The 21,254-nt window shown below is 40.7% G+C and overlaps 1 protein-coding gene across 1 annotated transcript in view; it reads left to right on the forward strand.

The window, feature by feature from the left end:
- Positions 1–21,254, forward strand: part of tnr (tenascin R (restrictin, janusin)) — a 141,230-nt gene that overhangs the window by 19,593 nt on the left and 100,383 nt on the right. Inside the window, exons 2-3 of the mRNA XM_061840261.1 lie at positions 5,248–5,304; positions 7,851–7,900. Coding sequence (XP_061696245.1) covers positions 5,248–5,304; positions 7,851–7,900 — 107 coding nt within the window. The remainder of the gene's footprint in view (positions 1–5,247; positions 5,305–7,850; positions 7,901–21,254) is intronic.

A 21,254-nucleotide genomic window follows, 5' to 3' on the forward strand; every position in this document is an offset into this window, starting at 1 on the left:
TGGCAGTCAATGAGGCGATCAACAAAGTGTGCAACCCTCACTTTTACCGAGGGGGGGGGGGATTGTGTAGAAAAAAAGAAATCTTAATGGTCTTCTTAACCTTCACCTGCATACGAGAGGTCATAAAAAAGTGTTGAAAAATGCTATTAAAAAACACTTGTGTGATTATATGTCCCATGTTCCTCTTTCTCTCTATCAATTGAAAAGCTGTGCATGGCAACATTTTCAGCTGGACCACCGTATAATGGAGGAGTGGAAGTGGAAGCCGCTCATGAAAGCGGTGGACTGTTTGGCGGCCGGTTGTATATCCCCCTCCTTTTAAACACGCCCAGGTGGGATCCATAAAGGGTTTTTATGAGGCTGACAAGTTGACACTGCTGCCTTGTCATGCTCTGATAATAAGGGCCGGGCCAAGCTGAGCGAAAGCCTTGTTTCAGCTGGTCGGGAGACAGACAGCCTCTCTTCTGGGTGTTGATAGGAAAAGAGAGGATGGGACAGGGGATGTTCTATAAACCCTTTATGAGGCTGTGAATGTGATGCCTCAGTGCAATCATTACTGTACTGAGATGGAGGGGGGCAGCAGGAGATTATATGTTTATTTGCCGGCAGCGCAATGTGAATTTTGAACTCATGACTGGGAACCTCAAAATTGAAACCCTCCTAAAATCACATGCTTTGGACATTTTCAAGGAACTGTAATATTGCAAGAAAACTCAAAGATCTGCTGCATAACCAGTGACGCGGCCAAAACAACTGTGGACCATTTTGAAAAACGTATCGTAATTTCCAGCCTATATTCCGCGACTTTTTTCACACGCCTTCAACCCAGCGGTTTATGCGGTGATGCAGCTAATTTGTGCATTTTTTTTCCTAATGGCTGCAAAGGGGCAAAAGAAGTAAGAGTGAGATTGGTGGAATATATGTGTCGACTTTTGCCGGTATTTGGTGTTTTCTTCTAACCGGCCCTGTTAGCCCTGCAATAGAGGTTAGCGCCACCCCAGCGGTTGCTCCTGTTACTGCTGCGTCTGTGATTTAGGTATTTTTTTTTTTTTTTTTTTTTTTTTTTTTTGTTCGTGCTACCTTGTTGTTGCTATGTTAAGCTAAGCTAAGGTATTAAAACTTTGAAAACGCTTTCTGTTTAACCATCTTTCTTTGTAAATATCTCGTGTTTAATGTGGGTTTCATTGTGGGCACTTGCGGCTTTTACACAGGTGTGGCTTGTGTATGTACCAAATGGTATTTCCTTTCCAAATGTGCTGGGTGAGGCTTATAATCAGGTGTGCTCTGTAGGCTGGAAATTACGTTCGTCTGCGACTCATTACCGCACACCAAGTGACCGAGCACCGCATAACCACCCACAATAGGAATATTGCGATCCTTTATCGGCCACCAAAGCTGTTCACCAGTTTTTCCAATTTTCACCTACTCATAAAAACTGGATGCATAAAATCTTACACGTTGATTCAATTCGTCACTTGAACAAACAAGTATTCACACTTGCATGCACACATATGCACCAATAAGTCTTCAATTAAGTTTACATGCATCTTTTAGGGTTCTAGAAGGAAGTCACAGTACCTGGAGATAATCCACGCAAGCATGTGGGGAAAATTGCAAACGGCACATAGGAAACCAGGATTCGAACCCAGAACACCCAAAACTGTGAGACAGACTTGAAACTACTATTGGCCTGTGCTACCGGGATTGTTAAAAAAAAGAAAAATGTAAACTGTGTCTGCGCGGTTATAATAAATGGCCTCAGAGTAGATTCCTTATTTTGTATGATTCTCGAGGTTCTTTTTGTTCTTTTCCAACAAAATTGCTTTCGTAGCGCACGCATTAGAAACTCATATCATGCCGCATTCTATTCCACTCTGTCTTCGTTTTCCTCTCGTCTCTTCCCTTCATTTGTCCTTTAACGAGCAGTTTGAGATTCTGTGCGAGCCGGAGACAGGTCCAAGCTAGAAATCAGTTAATCAGCGGCACCAAAGTCCACGTTCCCGAACAGTATTGTATGAAAACACCGTGAATGAGCCTCATTGAGCCAGTCACGCAAACTGTTAATTTTTCCAAGAGGCCTGAGTATGATAGCAAGGGTATGGTTTAAAACTGTGCCGGCATGACATGTGCTCTGATGTTTAAAAAATTCTCAAGGAGCGGAGAGGGGGAAAAAAAAAAAAAAAAAAAAAAACAGACGGCCTTTCATTGTTCCTTTTGTTGTCTTATTAGATGCATTGAACTTGCCCCTGTGACCTCCATAGTTCTTGCTTCAATCAGGAAATCAAATAAAAGCTACATCGATCCAAGTACAGAATGACTTGAGGCTCATTTTTTTTGCCTAGTCATCATAAAACACGCCACCATTTGTCCAAGGGTTAGTCCTTTTGTGTCACAAGGTTTCCAGCACCAGTATTTTGTCAGGGACAAGTGGACAGAAGGCACGGAAGCACTACAAAAGAAGCTGTTTTAATTAAATCTGGCAGATTTACTCGCCTGGCTGGCTTTAAAGCATAGATGGCTCAAGGCGACTGGGACCAAAACTGGCGGCTGTAAAAATGACTCATGGAAGTCAGGAGTGGAAAAGAGCCCCCAGAGGGTGGGGCGGGGGGAATTATGGCGGCCGGTCGGCGGCTCCTCCGGAATGAGGACAAATAGATGTGAGGGTTGTCGCCCCGATAGAAGGTCAGGGAGCCGCGTGGCTGTGCTGTCAACACCTGTGACACGTAGTAGTTATCTTTGGTGACGGAAAGTAAGCAACCACGATACTGGTAACGGCAATATCTTTGAGATTGTTTTCACAGTATGACAGCATTAAGCGACGGGGAAGGCAACCTGATGGAAAAGAAAACTTCCTAAAAGTGTAGTGCATACTCAGAGCTCGACCGTGATTCGTCAGCATTGTACTCATCGGGTGTGCCCCAGAAAATGATCACATTTCACCGAAATGGTCCTAAAGTTATGTACGACAAAACGAATCGATCAATGTTTCTCTATTTATGATTGCGACAAAACCAGGCAAGTAGAATGAAATGAGCTTCCACGAGATGGCAGAATGTACAGTTAAACTGTGTCCCCCCCTGCCTGTTGCCATTTAAAGTAGAAACGGAATAATAACTTTGGTTTCAACTGAACAGGCCCAGGCTTTACACTATATATATTTTTTTGGAATAAATTAAGACAAGATCATTATTATTTCAGTAACCAGCAAAGCCCTGCCATGGTTTGGGAAATCCCATGAATAATTGACGACCCCCCACCCCCTTAAAAGGCGTTTGTAATTCTCTGTCGTTGCCACAAGATAACAGCCGAGCACTTTTAACAGAGAGGATCATGAAGAATCACGAGCATGTACATAATTGTGATGCCATGTTACATAAATGTATTCACTCGTTAATAGTAGGCATAGAAGTAAATTATTCAACACGAAGAAACTGCTTTCAAATGAAGCTGATCAATAGTCTTAGCTTGCATACTCTTCTAAATAACTACTAATGAATAATGGTGGTTGAGATGTACATGGAAATAATAATGGGGTCACAGATGGTGTCGTGATACACACGCCTGACTTTGGTGCGGGCAGCCTGGGTTCATTTCCCACTCATTGACGTTATGTGCCCTGCAACTGACTGGCGACCAGTTCAGGGTGTAGTCCGCCTTTCGCCTGATGTTACCCGGCGTAGGCTCCAGCACTCCCGTGAGCCTTGTGAGGATAAGTGGCTTGGGAAATGGATGGAAATAATAATAATAGGATACGGGCCTTAAATCAGAAATTTGGACTTGGACCTGTTGTGCCAATCCAGCCAAAATGAATTGTTGTCAGAATACTCCAAGTATTTAATACGGATACAAGCGGGCTCTCCCTTAGAAATAGGGTGAGACGCTCGGTCATCTGGGAGGGGCTCACTGTCGGGCCGCTGCTCCTCCGCATTGAGAGGAGCCAGATGAGGTGGCTGGGGCATCTGACTCGGATGCCTCCCCGACGCCTCCCTGGTGAGGTGTTCCGGGCATGTCCCACCGGAAACAGACACCAGGGATGACCCAGGACACGCTGGAGAGACCATGTCTCTCGACTGACTTGGGAACGCCTGGGGAAAGGGAAGTATCCCTGCTGAAGCTCCTTACCCCGCGACCCGACCCGGAAAAGCGGTGGAAAATGGATGGATGGATGGTTGAATGGACACTACAAGTAGCAAAATGTATACACTTCACATCACAAGGAAGTAAAAAGCCTTGAGAGTAATTCTATTCCAGCAAATGGCAGTTATATTAAAATATACAGATATCAATACACTCATATAGGAGAAACTCCCCAAGTTATCAGTTATTGTTAGTTCCATGTATTTATTGATATGTACTGTTAATTGTCCCACAGTATCTTATGTTGCCTCACCACACACCATAATTAATGTACTGCATACAATAAAGATCAGTTTATTTGTTCCCATGTTGGTGATTTTTTTTTCTTCTTTTTTAACCAAGATCAATAGTGTGTAATGAATTCTTGAGTAATTGTCTTGAAGTACTTATACCACGTACAGTAAATGCATCCTATTCTGTTTATTTGCGATGGCAATTATTATTGCTCAGATAAAGATATCTTGCTTGCTTTTGTAATTTATGCCATCCAAGCTAAGTTAATAGAAAAATAACTGATCTTGAAGACTCCCCTATATTTAATTCAGAAATGTAGTCACTTAACACCTGTTAATTATGATTTCATTTTGAACCTGTTTCCAGTGGTAGGGTGAAAACAAACAGAGAAACACCACATTGGACAAAATGTGGATTTATTTTCATTTTCCAATGTAAAATACTTCCCTTGTGGTGTTTACCTTGGTTTATTTTCCTTAAACAGCGTCTTAGCTACACAGATGCTTGGATTTTATTTTCTCAGTCTTTGTTATGGGGAGCAATGGAGGGTCATCTTGATTAAAGTTTTTGTGCATCCTCTCCCGCAACTGAGATATGATGCATTTTTTCTCAAAATACATAAATGCACACGCGTTCTTATTCCTTGCTATCTGTTATATAAATTTGACATTTTAGTAAGTATAATTCTTGAATGTGTTTACACGCTGTGTTTTTCCAAGGTGGAAGGTGAGATACCATAAACATTTATTAAAAATATGAAATCTGTGTTTTGAAGATGATAGCTTAAATTTTCTTTGCTCGTATTTGAACAGAGCAAAAAAAAAAAAAAAAAATCTTGACGTTTGAAGCATCTCGCTTTCTCTCTTGTGTTGACAGGCGAAACCTGGTTCAGCCACCACCACCACGTACAAGAAGTCTGTTGTCGTGCTCAAGGTGAGTTTCAATTTCAGATAAACATCACTTATGACTGGAAAAGCTTTCATTTGAAATTTTTTTTTTTTTTTTTTTTGGGGGGCCTACATTAATTCAAACTACAAATCATTGCTGATATAACATTTTGCAATAGCTTGCAGCAGTTTCAACTTTTAGCTGCAGGCAGCAGTGCTGATCCCCCACAGCCCCCCACCACTCTTTGAGATAGTATTACATCTGAGGCTAAAAAAAAAAAAAATTCAAGGCCCTTGAGGCCCCAAAGTAAGATAAGGGTTGGTACTTGTTGGGAAAGGGCACTTTCAGACACTTTGGAAACTGCGTACTTCAACCTGCACTCCCGCGTTTCGTATAAAAAGACTAACGGCGTGTCTGCACTTGTACGCGTGCCACTCCATGTCACTCTTTAAAGTAAACAAGGCCCAAAGACCGTATATTAACCTGATACTTTACTAATAGCACAACAATAATCTATATTTAGTTTGAATCTCACGTAGAGCTTGGCGATGTATCGATTTATTTGATATACTGTATCATTGTTTCGGGTAACATCTTCCATCCATTTTCCGAGCCACTTATCCTCACAAAGGGCGCGGGCGCACTGCAGCCTATCCCGGCTATCTTTGGGCAGCTGGAAGTGTAAACCCTGAATCAGTTGCCAGCCAATCGCAGGCCACATAGAAACTCACGTTCACATTCATGGGCAATTTAGAGTCTACAATTAACCTCCCATGCATGTTTGGGGATGTGGGAGGAAAATGGAGTGCCTGGAGAAAACCCACGCAGGCACAGGTAGAACATGCAAACTATCTTTATTTATCACACAGACGGTACCAGGATTTAAACCCCGGCCCTCAGAACAGTGAAGCAGACGCTCTAAGCAGTTGGCCCACCGTGCCGACGAATTACATAATTTTCTTAAATTGAAAAAATAACCTGAAGAGACATTGCTGTCAACATGATGGCAATTCTTTTTGCAGAGTCGCGCTGCACATTCATTCATGATCCCCTTTGTTGGTAGCAGCTGTTGTGATTAAATACATATTGTACAGTACTACATATTATCCAAATGCATTATACACTTTGCGGGGGGGGGGGGTATTCTCATTAAGTCACAGTACATTGGTTCCAGCGATGCCAGTTACTCTAATATGACAATTTTTTTTTTTTTGTGTCAAATACAAACTGATAATAGATTAAATTTCTTATCCTCGTCCGTATACCGTTGTGAAGAAGATGATTGCAAAATGCGTTAATAAGCAGAAAGGTAAGTTATGCACTTATTTGAATAGTACGAGGAAACAGTGACGTCATTTACTGTGTACAAAATCTTTTTTTCTGTTCTTTCAGCAGATGAATACAGCGGGTGCAATTTTTGGGGGTGTTCCATAGCTTGAATGATGTCGCTGTATAGCATGCAGGAAAGAGAGAGCGGTTGGAGAGCAATAAGTTATGATATCGAGAGTGAAAAGGTTATTTCAGTTATGACACTCGCAGTATTTCATGTATAGTTGAAGATATCGTATTTACCTTTTGCCGTAGTGTGTGTAAATTCACGCTGCCATTTCATGTTTGTACTGTTAAGTCGCCAAAGTTAAGTCGGTGTCATATCCACCTATGTGATAAGTTTGATGCTACGTTAGCTTAGCTAGTGCTCTGACTTCTATCCATTACGGCTTATGGTGGTTGTGTCCTGAATGTAACTAAGAGTTACTTGTGATTTTAAAATTATTTTGAAAATCAAGTGATCTTACGAGAAATTACGATACGTTTTTCAAAATGGTCCGCAGTTGTTTTGGCCGTGTCACTGGTTATGCAGCAGATCTTTGAGTTTTCTTGCAATCTGATGAAGTTGCATATTAATGGAGTAATTAGGAATGAGAATACTATTTCAAAGTACCCGCGGCAACACTGATTGCTTTTTACCCGACTTCTGGTGGTGTGACTTCACGATAAGAGCATCTGGAAGTTCAATGACAGTTTTGTTGTCGTATACATTATCTATCTCAAAAGGAACATCGCTGTGATTTTTTTAAAGGGTAAATTTCTCAAAGTGTTGAATGTCGTCATTGTCATTTGCATACTCTTTTTAACGAAAGGAAAAAATAACGAATCCAATCAGGAATTGGATTTTGGAGGCAAAAAAATAAACAAGTCATTTAATTGTCACACCGTATTGCCCGGCGCTTATTTCACTCCTTCCTTTAGCAATCAATGTCACACAGTCAAACTAAAAAGTAGTTATACATTTGCAGTGCTACAGTGTCTCAAATTGCCATTTCCGTCTTTATTATTGTGCTAGGATATGGTTTAGGTGAAACCGAGGATTTGACATTCTTCTATTCTCCCCCCCCCCCCAAACAGTCGTTTCATTTACGGAGTCTTTGTTAGTTGCAGAGGTGGCTCGCGGCAGACAAGTTGCCTGCTCGCAATTGTCAAGAATTAGCAAACAAAACAAAAGATTGCACTCTGATCACTTTGCCTTGAGGCGTCTTTTGCGATTCATCCGATTCTAGTGCGCATTTTTAATTTTTTTTTTCTTCTTTTAGGACTGTGGAGGTCCAAAGGTGCTACATCCCGAAGACAGACCTATTTTTGGGTATGAGCTACATTCTGCAGTTTGAGGGTCAAACATTCTCTTTGCCACTGCGGTTTTTTCAATCTTCTTCTTTGGCTGCTTGTTATCAGTCTTCTTTTTTTCTCCCTCATGTTGAGTCTTTCTGGATTACTCCATCAATCACGTGGCCCCCTTCTGTATCTTGACCACGACTTCATCTGTTTGACTCGCCAGCACGTCGGTCTATGTGTCCCATAAATCTCTCCAATATTGCTCCGTCTCAAGATGCTCTTTCTCGGTTGCTTTAGCGTGAGATCTTTAGGCTGTATCCACACTTCCCAAGTTTGTTTGTTAAAATAATCTCGTGCGGTTTGGTCAAGTTTCAATGTAGTGATATCAAGTGTACTCGGGTTAGGCCCAATTGTGAACACTGAAAGATGACTACGTATACATGTGTCACAATCCAAAGCAATGAAAATGTGACGCAGCAGCTTATTGTAGTTTTGTTTTGTTTACTCCAGTTGTAATTTTCTACATCGCTTCATTTCCTTAGTACGTTTGAGGTCACGTTCAAGAAATGCCAGTGTCACCGACTAAACATGCTTCTTGTACTGTATATTGCACTTGCCGCGCCAATGGTGCTATTCCCACAGCCGTTTGTACCTTAACTGGGATAGGTTGTCACCCAGCTGTGTTTGCTGGTCAGTCCTTCAGGGAATTGTGTGCTGATCCTTTATTGAGCCTCCAATATCTTCAGTTGTTCTTATCTAACACATGAGGATGACCTTGTCTACAGATTGTCTTGTTGTGCATGTAGCAATTAGCTTGAAACTCTCAAACTCTTTCCTATTGAATTGCTCATCTTCTCACTGACCTACTATGTGTAATAAAAGAAGCAGTGATTTACAGTTTGGACAAAATAAATCCATGGTGTTTTTCTTATGTGATGCACATGTTACTGCAATATAAACTCTGGCAGCTCTTTGAACATCTAGTTCGTCACCCATTTCATAATCATATTAAATAATTCTTAGAATTTTCAACAGCAGCAATGCTCTTTGCTTTAAAATGTTGAATTGTTGTAATTACAGCGTAACTACTTTTTTAATATACGCATTGGACTCACTTGAGAACAATGCATATTGGGGGGGGGGTGAGTCTGTCAGGGAGAGGTTTACCGAAGATTAACGTTCTTTTAATATACGCATTGGACTCACTTGAGAACAATGCATATTGGGGGGGGGGGGGGAGTCTGTCAGGGAGAGGTTTACCGAAGATTAACGTTCGTGTATGTTGGAAACAACTGTATTTTTTAAAAATTATTATCATTTTTTTTAATGCATTGTTTTCAAATGAGGCAACTTCTCATTAAAAATACTTCTTGGTAATTTGAGATTGAGAAGAATAATTCCTACCTGAAGTGGAGTGATCGCTACACAGTCGTGTGTATTTGGTTGGGCACCATCCATCACGTTTAATTGCCGAAATCCATCGATCTTTTCTCATCTTTGGAGCTGGTATTTCATAGAGTGATCTCTTTGAATATCTGAATATCCTCTGTTGTGACAACCAACAGCACAAGTCCCCAGCATTGTGTATATTCTGTTCCAGTACAATTTCCCCCACACTGTCGAGCAGCTCTTTTTGACTGGCAACATGGTGCCGTGAAAATGGTGACATCACGTGCACGAGCCCTATACCCTAGTAGTGGGTGCCACACTGTACGAAGGACACTATACCTTCCTCTTGTGTGCAACTCCACCACATATTGTGTTGTGGTTCAACCTGAATTGTTCCACAAGGTTTGTTGTGTTGTCACAAATCCTTCTTGTTTTACCACAAAAATCACACACCTCGTCATGGCCTCAGCTGTTTGGACGCGATTCCTCCATAAGCTCGACTATGATGCCACTGTGCATAGACTGAATGACGGAGCAGCATGGCGACCCGCTGCGCTTATGCATTATGCACTTATCCAAGCGGAGAAAAAGTCACTCCCTTAAACTGGATCTCATTTAGACACAATCTCAATATTTTGACTTTCCACAGTGTTCCTGTTGATAATATACTGTACATTACCCTTTAAATGACTATCAAAAATATCGCTCTCTTGTTTCAATAATCGATTTTAGAGCATAAAGATCTGGTTTCGGAGGTACATATAGAGCTCGTGCACCTGCGTCATAAAATCACGTGACTTTTGTGTACCTCGCCATATTGCCGGTCTAACAAAGCATTGTTCAATGCTAAGTCGGTTGGAGATGACACGAAGCACGACGCCCAGAGTCTGGTCCGATACCCTTAGACATTTAGAAGGTGAAAATAAATGAATTTTTTTTTTTGATAAACTGAGCATAGAGGACTGAAGTCAATGTTTTCGCCCATAAGAAATCAGACTGTTAATCCGCTTCCGCTTGTCATGGACAACTGGATATACACGTGACTGGTGAGTAAGTCATCGAGATTTTCACGGAAAAGTTTAAAAGCGTATAAAAGTCTCGATGCGTACAAATACTTTGTTGCTGGATCTGTTCTCAATCAGGAATAAATACCACATTTTGACGGCTCGTGAACGTGGAAGCGTGTTCGACCACACGTTAACCTCAATGCTGGAATCCATCAATCCTTTCAGCTAGTATTCAATACATATACCAATATTTAAATAGCTTAATAATAAATGATGGCGGCCACACTTAACCTCGATAAAACTCTGCGACTGACAGTTTTTTTTTGTTTTTTTTCCCCCTCATGTTGAGTCTTTCTGGATTACTCCATCAATCACGTGGCCCCCTTCTGTATCTTGACCACGACTTCATCTGGTTGACTCGCCAATAATAATTCCTACCTGAAATGAAGCGATCGTTACAGAGGCCTGTGTGTATTTTGTTTGGGCACCATCCATCATGTTTAATCACTGAAATCCATCGATATTATCTGGCCTTTTCAGCTGGTATTCCATAGAATGAACTTTTTGAATATCCGTCTCGTCTGGTGTGACAACCAACAGCACAACAGGTCTCGGGCATTGTAAATATTGTGCTCCGGTTCAGTGTCGAGCAGCTCTTTTTGACCGGCAATATGGTGCCATCAAAATGGTAATGTCACGTGCACGAGCTCTATATTTCAGTATAGATGCGTACATGATTATGTACCGTATCAACAGTATATTTATCTTCACATGCAGTAACCCCACAGTGTACCCTTCTGCATATGCCTGAATGTATGAATTCATATTCTAAGAAATAAAAATTCAATGAAATAATATACAAATGCGTTGGGAACAAAAATGAAATAATTATATTACAACTAGATGGTTCCACAGTGTCTCGGCCCTTGATGATTGGTGTAGTGCAGACATGGGGTGTTTATTACCGACTACGACGGGATTACATTGGGAAAAAAATATCAATATCAAAATGTTTGGCCTGTGAGACATATTTTTGACCATACAGTGTGAAAAGCTTTTAGCTGAACCACACTGTGTCAGTCAGAGAGGAGGAAGAGTTTTGCGCCGCATCATTGCCCATCTAATTACTTCTCAGGCGAACCCAGACATTGATTGTTGCAAATGCTTATTGATTTTTAAGCTCGCTTCGATCCCATTTGATGTTTGTCCCACATCCCGCGGAAGGTATTATTGGGGTCTGTCACATCATCATTTTTTTTTTTTTCTGTGCTCAAGCATGAGTTTGAGTTTATATTATGTTCAAAGGCCGAAGTCTATTATTGTTCAAAGAAGGAAACTGGAGTGGCCGTCACATTCTGTTCGGTCCAGGTAACTCAATCGTGAAGCATCGATATGGCCAGGGTAAACTGAAAGATAACGACAGCCTATTGGTTAGCTGCTAACTCGCATTGGAGCAAATAAGACTTTTTTTTTTTTTTTTTAAATTCCCAGTGGTGGTCACTGTCAGAAGGTGTTCCGTCATTAATCCATTTATTTCCCTTAATCTGTTTGGTTTCAACTTGTTTGGTGATGTCACTATGCACTACAAAAAACATTTTGTAGGATTTAAGACAGCATCTTTTACAAAAAAAAAAAAAGTTGTGTAGACACTTTTTAACTCACTGTACGATGAAAAGAAATATTTTCTAAATTTAAGAGAAATGTTAACAAATCGGCAGCACAGTGGTTCAGCCGGTAAAGCGTTGGCCTCACGGTTCTGCGGTCCTGGGTTCAATCCCGGACCCGGCTGAGTGGCGTTTGCATGTTCTCGCCGTGCCTGCGTGGGTTTTCTCCGGGCACTTCGGTTTCCTCCCGCATCCCAAAAAGATGCAACATTAATTGGCCACTCTAAATTGCCCCAAGGTGTGATTGTGAGTGCAGCTGTTTGTCTCGATGTGCCCTGCGATTGTCTGGGAACCAGTTCAGGGTGTACCCCGCCTCCTGCCCGTTGACAGCTGGGATAGACTCTGGCACTCCCCGCGACCCTCGTGAGTGAGGATAAGCGACGAAGAAAAGTGATGGATGTTAACAAACTTGCGGAATTTGAATTTTTACAATTTATGAAATGCTGCTTAAAATCTTAAAATCAAGCCTTTCTTTCCGCTGTGGAACTCTGCGGGCGTGTTCTCAAACCGTGTCCTGCGCCACCTTTCAACTCCCAAATATCACTTCTATATATAATAAATGGATGCTACATCATCCATCTTTTTTCCTATACCTGTAATATGTTTGAGTCGCAAGAATAGATGCAACTAAAACCTTACAGTGGGAATGCATTCCATCTTTATTTTAGTCATTTGCTTTTTCTTACATGATAACTTTTATTATTTTTAATGGTAGTTAAAACAGTACCGCAAATGCTACCTTCACGTTTAGAATATATTTTAGGATGGGGACAGTTTTAACCTTCAAGGTCTTAATGAACCTTTTAGAGGTTTATAGCAATCGTGTCATCATGACTAACATTAATTTGAACGCACTATATCAGAATTGCTTATGGGTTATACTCAATTCGTAATAGTGAAAGTATGATTTTCAACTGAGTAATCCGGATTTCTTTAATTCTTTATAATCCCGCATAGTGTTGTCGTGACATTTCCAGCCTTTACTGGATTTTTTTTTTTTTTTTTGCTTTTTGCTTTGTCATCTCAGCAAAACACTTTAATCAAAATTTGCTGGCCATAATTTGCAACTCTTGTTCCTGTGAGGAGTTTGAATAATGCAGCGGCGTGTCCTTCGCTTCCACTTGAATTTGTCTGCTCAGCAAAGAAAGTGACAAAGACGGACTCAGTTGGGGAGGGACAGAAGGAACGGCAGGGGGGCCCCACAAAAATTGAAAGAAAGTCGGTGAGAAGGCAAACAAAAAGATGGAGAGAAACCACTTTAGATACAGTGTAGAAAAAGATAAATAGGATGACTGATTGTAACAGAAAGGGCCTCACAGTGCACTTTTTCTATTAGGTTTCCAAAGGATACGTAATGTGATTTGCTTGGGTAATGAGACAAGAAGTCATTTGTACTTTTCAGTGTGGGGTCACTACTTGTCTTGCCTTTTTTTTTTGGTGCATTTTACCTGCAGCAGCAACCTCATCTTGATTACTGGAAGGTTGAAGACATTTATTTTTAGCAGCGCGGAACTTGCATAGACAGCACATGATGAATGGCAATGGTCTGATATTGTGGCAGCGGCAACCGTAACGAGAGCGTCCAGAGGTGTGACAGTCATTTTCTCACCACCACCCCAGGTTTTGTGTCCTTAAAAAAAAATGACAGATGAACTTGTGGGGGAAAAAAAAGGTTGGTTTGATAATTGTGTTTGAAGCAGGGAATGCTTAAAATTGGATGGTTTGTGTGACAAAGATACTGCAGATATGCTGCTTTGACATTGATTTTATTGCAGTGACCCCGATGAATTAGTTTGGCAGTAAAATGCTGCACGGAGAACCTTGCTTGAATGGCAGTTGTCAAGATCACCACCGAGGCTTCAATGTTTAACACTTTTTTTTAAAAAATGATTTTTCATTCTGTTGGGACTGTGCTGATTGCATTCAATGCATTCAATTCAACATAGCCTGGTACCTCAGTGGATTGTTATTTAGCGCTAATGACCTTAATGTACTGAGCTGCTGTGGTTTTGTAATTAGTTCGGCGCTGCTCCCCTCCAGCACTTGATCAATTTTTAACTGTATTGACATTTCAGATTATTTGGGCGAGTGAAAAGGTCTCGTGTGTTTGCCCTCTAGCAGTGATAACTTTATACCACTAACTGTAAAGGTAAAAACTCTGGTGCTTTATCATATTTTACACCTTATATCGTAACTCTGAGGTCCCTTGATTTATGGGTTTAAGTTGTTGTGAACACACTGGCATTTAAAAACACTTGTATCTCAAATCAATCTTCCCCATTGAAATGGATGGAAATGTTAACGATCCGGGCGTCACGAGAGAGCAACTGGTGTAGAGCATTGACCTCACAGTTCTGGGGACTGGGGTTCAAATCCCCAAAAACAAGTCCATCCATCCATTTTCTTTTGCCGCTTATCCTCACGAGGGTCGCGGGGAGTGCTGGAGCCTATCCCAGCAGTCAACGGGGTGGAGGCATGGTACACCCTGGACTGGTTGCCAGCCAGTCGCTATGCACATGGAGACAAACAACCACAATCACACTGAGGCGCAATTTAGAGTGTCCTATTAATATTGGTTGTTTTCTGGATGTGGGAGGAAACTGGAGTGCCCGGAGGAAAGCCACGCAGGCACAGGAAGAACATGCAAACTCCACACAGGTGGGTCCGGAATTGAACCCGGGACCTCAGAACTGTTAGGCCAACGATGAGCCACAATGCCACTGTGAGGAGAAGTGACTCAGAAAATGAAACATTTTCAATCCAGTCGTTTATGTAATCGCAATCTGCTCTGTTGTGAGAAAACTTTTTGCCTTCATTTAAAATTAAACATCAAAACCCACATCAAACGTTCAGTTTTTTTGACATGTCTATTTCCATGCACTTTTCAAAAAGTCAGATGTTGTTAGGCTTCATGGATCATAGAAAACAAACTACAGGCGCAGATGCTCGACAAGGTAAATAACTTAACAGACAATGACTGCACAGGCTCTTCAGATTCATGAGATTGTTCAATTCAACGCTGACCTACTTAACGGTAGTGATACAGCTCCTCTATGTCAGTGTTTTTATGAAACAATGAATGAATATTTTACGGACAGAAAAGTGTCTGTAGTGAATCTCTGTTTATCATGGGGAATGGGTTCCAGACCGACCTACAACAGAGGACAATGTACACTGTAGAAGGACAGCATAAAACAAATTACAATTTTTTTTAGTTCTAGTCCTCCCAAACGCGTTAAGCCGATTTAAACTTATTAAACAAAACTTTAGTACCAGTTTACTTACTTCAAGCGATTTATCACTTCCAGTGGAAGTTTAGTGTAAAAAAAAAAAAAAAGAACATTCAACATTTATATATTTAAAAACAAAAATGTTCAACCAGACCATTCAATATAGTCTAATAAAAATCTATCTTAACAGGCTTCTAGCATAATGGCAAATGCCATAGGCTAACGAAAATTAGCACAATGTTTTGGTAATTACTGTATCAACCCCGAACCACTGCTACTTTAAGATACACAGAGCACAAACACATACAAACAGAGCATACAAAAATGATCATAGGCCTTTATTATCTGCTCTATGGCACCACTGATTACTGGAATGCAGTTGGACTTGGGCCCTTTTCAGTCTCTTCTTGTTCCTCTTAATTATAGCGTATCTTGTCCGGTAGACACGAGTGCTCCCGGGCATGTTTCTATACTGAAGGTGCGCAACTGTAAATTCTGACTTCTCTATACACCACAAAAACAAACACACACAAGAAAACAATATAGCTCACAATCATTTGCAATTTAGTGGAGAGTCCGTGTAGTCCCTTCTTCATTGCATTTTGTGGTCTTTTTGATTTTTTTTTATGCCACCAAAGTCAAGTTTTCAACTTGTACATTTTTGTGCGGCTTTAGTGGCATTTTCTCATTGATCTCTCCGCTGTGGGACCTTCAAGTCATTCACCTCTGGCTGTTGCGTTGTAATTTAATATGGATCAGACAACCTATCTGACGCCTTTGCGACCGGAGCTCAGAAGTTTACTCGAGAGTATAATTGCTATCCACGTGATAAGGATTTTATTCATTTTATCACGAGTCCAAAATTTGCAACCATGAAAAAGCAATTACTTGCTTTACTGCTTAACTGTATGGAGAATCTGGATATTTTCAATTTAGTTTTGCGCAATAAAAAAAAAAAAAAAATCTATTTTTTTGTTTATACAATTTTGTACTCGTTTGGGTCAATCCAGCTCATAGAAAAAAAGCATATAGAGCAAATAAAAGCAGTGTATTTCCTTACTTCTGCTGAAGGTTATCGAGGGTGTTGCAGTCCCCAGCTGGCTCCCCTTAAGTGGAGGTAACTGAAGTGATTTCGGCACCAGGCGGCCATTTGTCCTGGTTGATGCTTTCAGTATGTATCTAGCCCACATGGAAAAGAGCCCCCGGTGAAAATCACTTTCCATTACACGTGACCCCTATCTATAAATGATGCTCCCCGGTGATAGAATAATTCGCCACATCTCATATCAACCCAAGCATTTTTTTTCGTTTTTTGTGCTGAAGAATCACGTTGCGCATATAGAAATGTCTGCCTAAAAAAAATATAGATACATTTTTTTTCCCCTTCACACAATGTTTGGATGATGGATGAATCTGGAACTTTGTATAGAAAACAATGGAATTTTCATTTTTGTCATGCGTTTTCCCCGAGCACCCCCCTCTGCATAATGGTGGCACAGCCCTGCCCAGTCAGCACCTTGGTATTGATGACATTATTAGAGCACAATGAATGAGGAAGCATGATAGAGTCGAGAGCTGCCGGGACGCCCCCCACCCCGTAAGAGATTTGTCTCATTGCGTAACCCGGCAATCAATCGGATCCAAATAACAAATGATCATGTATCAGGTTTTGCGTTCATCGCTATCTGTCACCTCGCGTTGCCTCGCGTGTTTATTCGTCTGTGGCGTATTGATGAAGCCGTGCCGCACTAAATAACAGCATAATAAAGTGAATTCATCGGCGCTCTTGACCTCACTTCTCTTCATAGCAAGTATTATTGGAAGACGACGACAGCAGAGGAGACAAACGCACGCGAGAGAATACAGGTACTGTTCAGAAGGAGACAGTTGTGCGCCTTTTGGTTAATTGCCAAAGTCAATTGTGCTGCCATGGTTACTCATTCTGTTTAATGAGGTACAAAGGAACATTATGCACACGGCACACAGCCATCTGTCTTGGTAAGTTAGTAAGTTCACACCAATAAATACATTTGTTTTTGTATTTAAAAAAAACAAAAAACCTTTTGTAGAAATAGTAAAAACAAAATCAGGGGTATCAAACTCATTTCTGACACCAGCCGTGTTGCGGTTAGTTTCCCTCCGAGGGCCTTTTTTTTGTACAGTGTGATCATATAAAGGTTGAATGGGCTAATCATAATAATACATACATACAACACAAATTGATTTGAAATCAGAAGTCAAGGAAAATTATTTGTTCAATTTTGTGTGAAAGGGTTTGCTAACAACAAAACAAACAAAATGCTTCTAATATCTCTATTTACTTTATAACCTACAACATGTTTGTACAGAGTTTTAGCAAGAATCAGTGTAGTTGATGTATATAATTTTCTTTCATGGGCCACAATAAATATGTGGAGGCTCAGGTCTGGCACCTGGTGCTTGAGTTTCACACCTGTGTTGTGCCTACTAATAACTTTACTGGAGATGATAAGTCACAATTCATTCCAAAGATAATTTTAAGCTTTCAAAAACACTGTAGAAAAAAATGACTTAATTTGACCATAGTTGCTATGACACCAAAATTGATACATCTGTAGATAATAGTCATTGAAACAATCTTTAAAATGATTTATTCCAAATTGATGGCTAGACAGAATAGAAAAACACTACTACTACTTATAATAATAACAACGATATTCATAAGTCATTCATAGTATCCTTTTCAAGGCACCCAAGGACACATAAGCTTAAAGGTCTCATATTTTGACCCTTTAGACCTGCATTGAGTGACGTATTGACTTAAAACAGGGGTGCCAAACTCATTTTTGTCGCGGGCCGCATTGTAGCCATGGTTTCCCTCAGAGGGCCGTTATGACTAAAACCATAATGTTTTTCGCCTCATCATATTTACAATAGTTTTGAATCAGAGATCAAGTGTGTTTTTCAGACATTGTTCATATTTGGCAACACAAAAATGCTTATATCCCAATGTTATCATTTATGTACATGAACATTTGAAATTTTGGTCCAGATTTTCACAAGAATCATAGAAGTTGACTCAGATGATTTACCTTTGGGGGCCACATAAAATCATAAGGTGGGCCGCTTCTGGCCCCTGGCCCTTGAGTTTGGCACCTGCGACTTAAAAGATCATTGGATACTCCAAATTGCCCCTTGGTGTAAGTGTGTGTGTGATTGTTGTCTGTCTCCACGTGCCCTGCGATTGGCTCGCAACCAGTTCAGGGTGTACCCCGCCTCCTGCCCATTGACAGCTGGGATTGGCTCCAGCACTCCCACGACCCTCGTGAGGATAAGCTGCTCAGAAAATGGATGGATGGATGGAAGGATGGATGGGCTTTATAGTGGGCTACAAAACCTCCAGCTACTTTTTAGTTATGTGTTGCAAGAGTATAGGTTATTTTTTGTGTTCCAAGTTTAAACCTGCTTGTCAACAGAACAAAAAAAAAAAAATAAAAATACTCAAAACCCTCATGCGTTAAAAGATTAATCTTTCTGTCTGGCTTGCTTATGGCTCTGTGCCTTCGGCTGAGTGATTCAAATCACGACTCGTTAATAATTACTTGGTGTGAATCTCAAATAATGTTTTTACCTGTGTGAGAGTCATAAAAAAAAAAAAAAAATGTTCTCGTCCGTAATCTCTAAAGCTCTCTTTGAAGACCTGATCGTCCTCCACGATATCCTAAGATAGAGCCTGTGCGACAGCCTGAGGCAAGAGCCGCGCGAAAGCCATTAAAGCAGACCGGCGGAAGTGTGAGGTTGGGTACAAAGTATGCCGACTGTGCGATGATGGAAAGTTTGGGTGTAAGAACACGACATTTGTTTTCCGCGGTATTTGTGGCGGAGAGTGTATTGTGTCACTAGAATTGCATTTTGTCAGAGTGTGAGCGCAGTTGGGGAGAGATTAGAGTGAAACTCCCTTTGGAGTCCTTTGCAAACAGACAGATCAGTACGGGCTGAATGCAATTGAATTGCTATTTAATATTTATGATACTACCGGGATGTTGGCATCAAAGTATTTGGGACACGCTGAAAGAGAGGGCGAAAAAAAAATTCATGGAATCTCAATATAAAGTCATCACTATGAGGAAAAAAAAATTACATCGTGAGAACGGCTGTAATATTAGAAGAGATTTTTTTTTTGGAGACTAAAATGATCTAAGAAAAAAAAATACAATTTATTGATGATTTGATTTATGGGTTTCATTTGATCTGTGACCTTAAGGAACAACACTTGTACCTCAGAGCATCTTTTCCCATTGAAATGAATGGAGACTAATCCATTCCAGCCACACCAGCCCACCCTATGTGTGCACAGAGTTCCAAAAATATGTAAATGTATTTTGTGTAACTACTTAAAGCTCCGTTGTCATAGAATGCATGATTTTTAGTATGTTATTAATGGGGAAAAAATGGCAGCCGGAATGGACCCATCCGTTTTTTCACCACACAACATGATTTTGACGTATATTGGCTTTTTGTCACTCCCTCCATGAAAATCCTCGAGGGATTTGTTTTTGAGAAGAAGCAGGAAGTGAGGTTAGTAGCAGATGCCCACTCAAGCGGTCTCGTCTGTTTCCACCAGTTTTACCTGCTGGAAGGTAGCTCTTTCTTCGTTTGTATTAGCCAAAATGCTGGCTCGTTGTATTGCGGGATATTGTTTGAACACTGATACTGTTCAAACACTTTTCCAAAAGATCCGATTCGTCGTGAAAAATGGATTCCACGGGTGCAAAAAATGAGAGCTTTGTGGGTTCCAAATGACAGGTAGGTGTGTAGACATCTGCTAAAAAAATACAATAGTTTGGGGGTGGGGGTGGGGTGACATAATCCTCATCCTCCTCGTAATCAGAATATAACAAAAGATCTGCGTACGTAAGTCAGGGGTAAGTCGGCGCCGCAGACTGTTTCGGCCTGGCTGGCTCCTCGCGGCGCCACCCAGGTGGCCTGTTGTTAGTTAGAAGTGATCCGCATATAATCTAAATATGACTCAAAACAATAGGGTAACATTGCACCGGTCACTTCACTCGATTGTGAGATGTCCTCTTTGAAAAGAGATTCCGTGTCCGATAGTAGGTGGCACAGCGTGCTTTCAATGGCGAATGCAAATGGATGTTGTAGGCAATGTGGCTACCACTTGAATGTCGAATTAGACTTCTGCAACTTTGCGGATATATGACGCCCTCTCCACTCATATTTTTTTTTTCGTATAGACATTGAAGTGAATAAAGTTGCATGTATTTTTCATTAAAATATCTATTTTAGAATGTTTATAGGCATGACACTTGACATTTAAAGTACAACCAAACATGTTTATCACCATTCGACAAACAAATGTATATATTAGCATGCATATATGTATGTTACTAATGGTGGGACTCACAAGGCAGTGAGCAAAAATTGCAATTTTACATATGTAAGCAGAAGAAGCTTTCATTCGCCCCCACACTGACACGCAGGCAAGCATTACTCAACGTCATTCACACTCAGTGCCGTATCCAAACTAAAATGACTACACCACAGCAAACAGAAAAGCATAACTTGCAAATAATCAAAACAAACAAAGTAATGAAACAAAACTCACAATTTAAATGCTATTTACCTCCTAAGTGCCACAAAGCATTCTGGGAGCGCCTCCCAGCATGCGCCCAGCGTGCTTTGCGGCACAAAGGATGTAAATAGCCTTTAAAGTGCATGTTTTGTGTCAATTATTTCTTCAGTCATTGTTTATTTGCTCGTTACTATTATGTGTGCTGTGGTGTGATAATTTTAGTTTCAATATGGCACCGTTGAGTGTGAACGACATGTTGACTAATGACTTGCCTACACTGTCAGTGTGTGGGGGGGAATGTATGCTGCTGCTTCTATTTAAAGCAAATATGGTACTTTTGCCTTTTTTTCACCTTCGGTGACAGATTTTGCTCAACCACATTTTGTTTAGCTTATAGGTAGAAGTTTCCCATTTAGTTTCTGGAAAGTTTTTGAAACTTCCATTGGAATTTAAGATGGGTAATTTTGTAATACAATGCCATGGTTCTCGAACACAATCCGTCCAGAAGGCTGGTTGAAAGCCAAAA

The sequence above is a fragment of the Syngnathoides biaculeatus genome, chromosome 13 (assembly GCF_019802595.1).
Source record: "Syngnathoides biaculeatus isolate LvHL_M chromosome 13, ASM1980259v1, whole genome shotgun sequence".
NCBI lineage: Eukaryota > Metazoa > Chordata > Actinopteri > Syngnathiformes > Syngnathidae > Syngnathoides > Syngnathoides biaculeatus.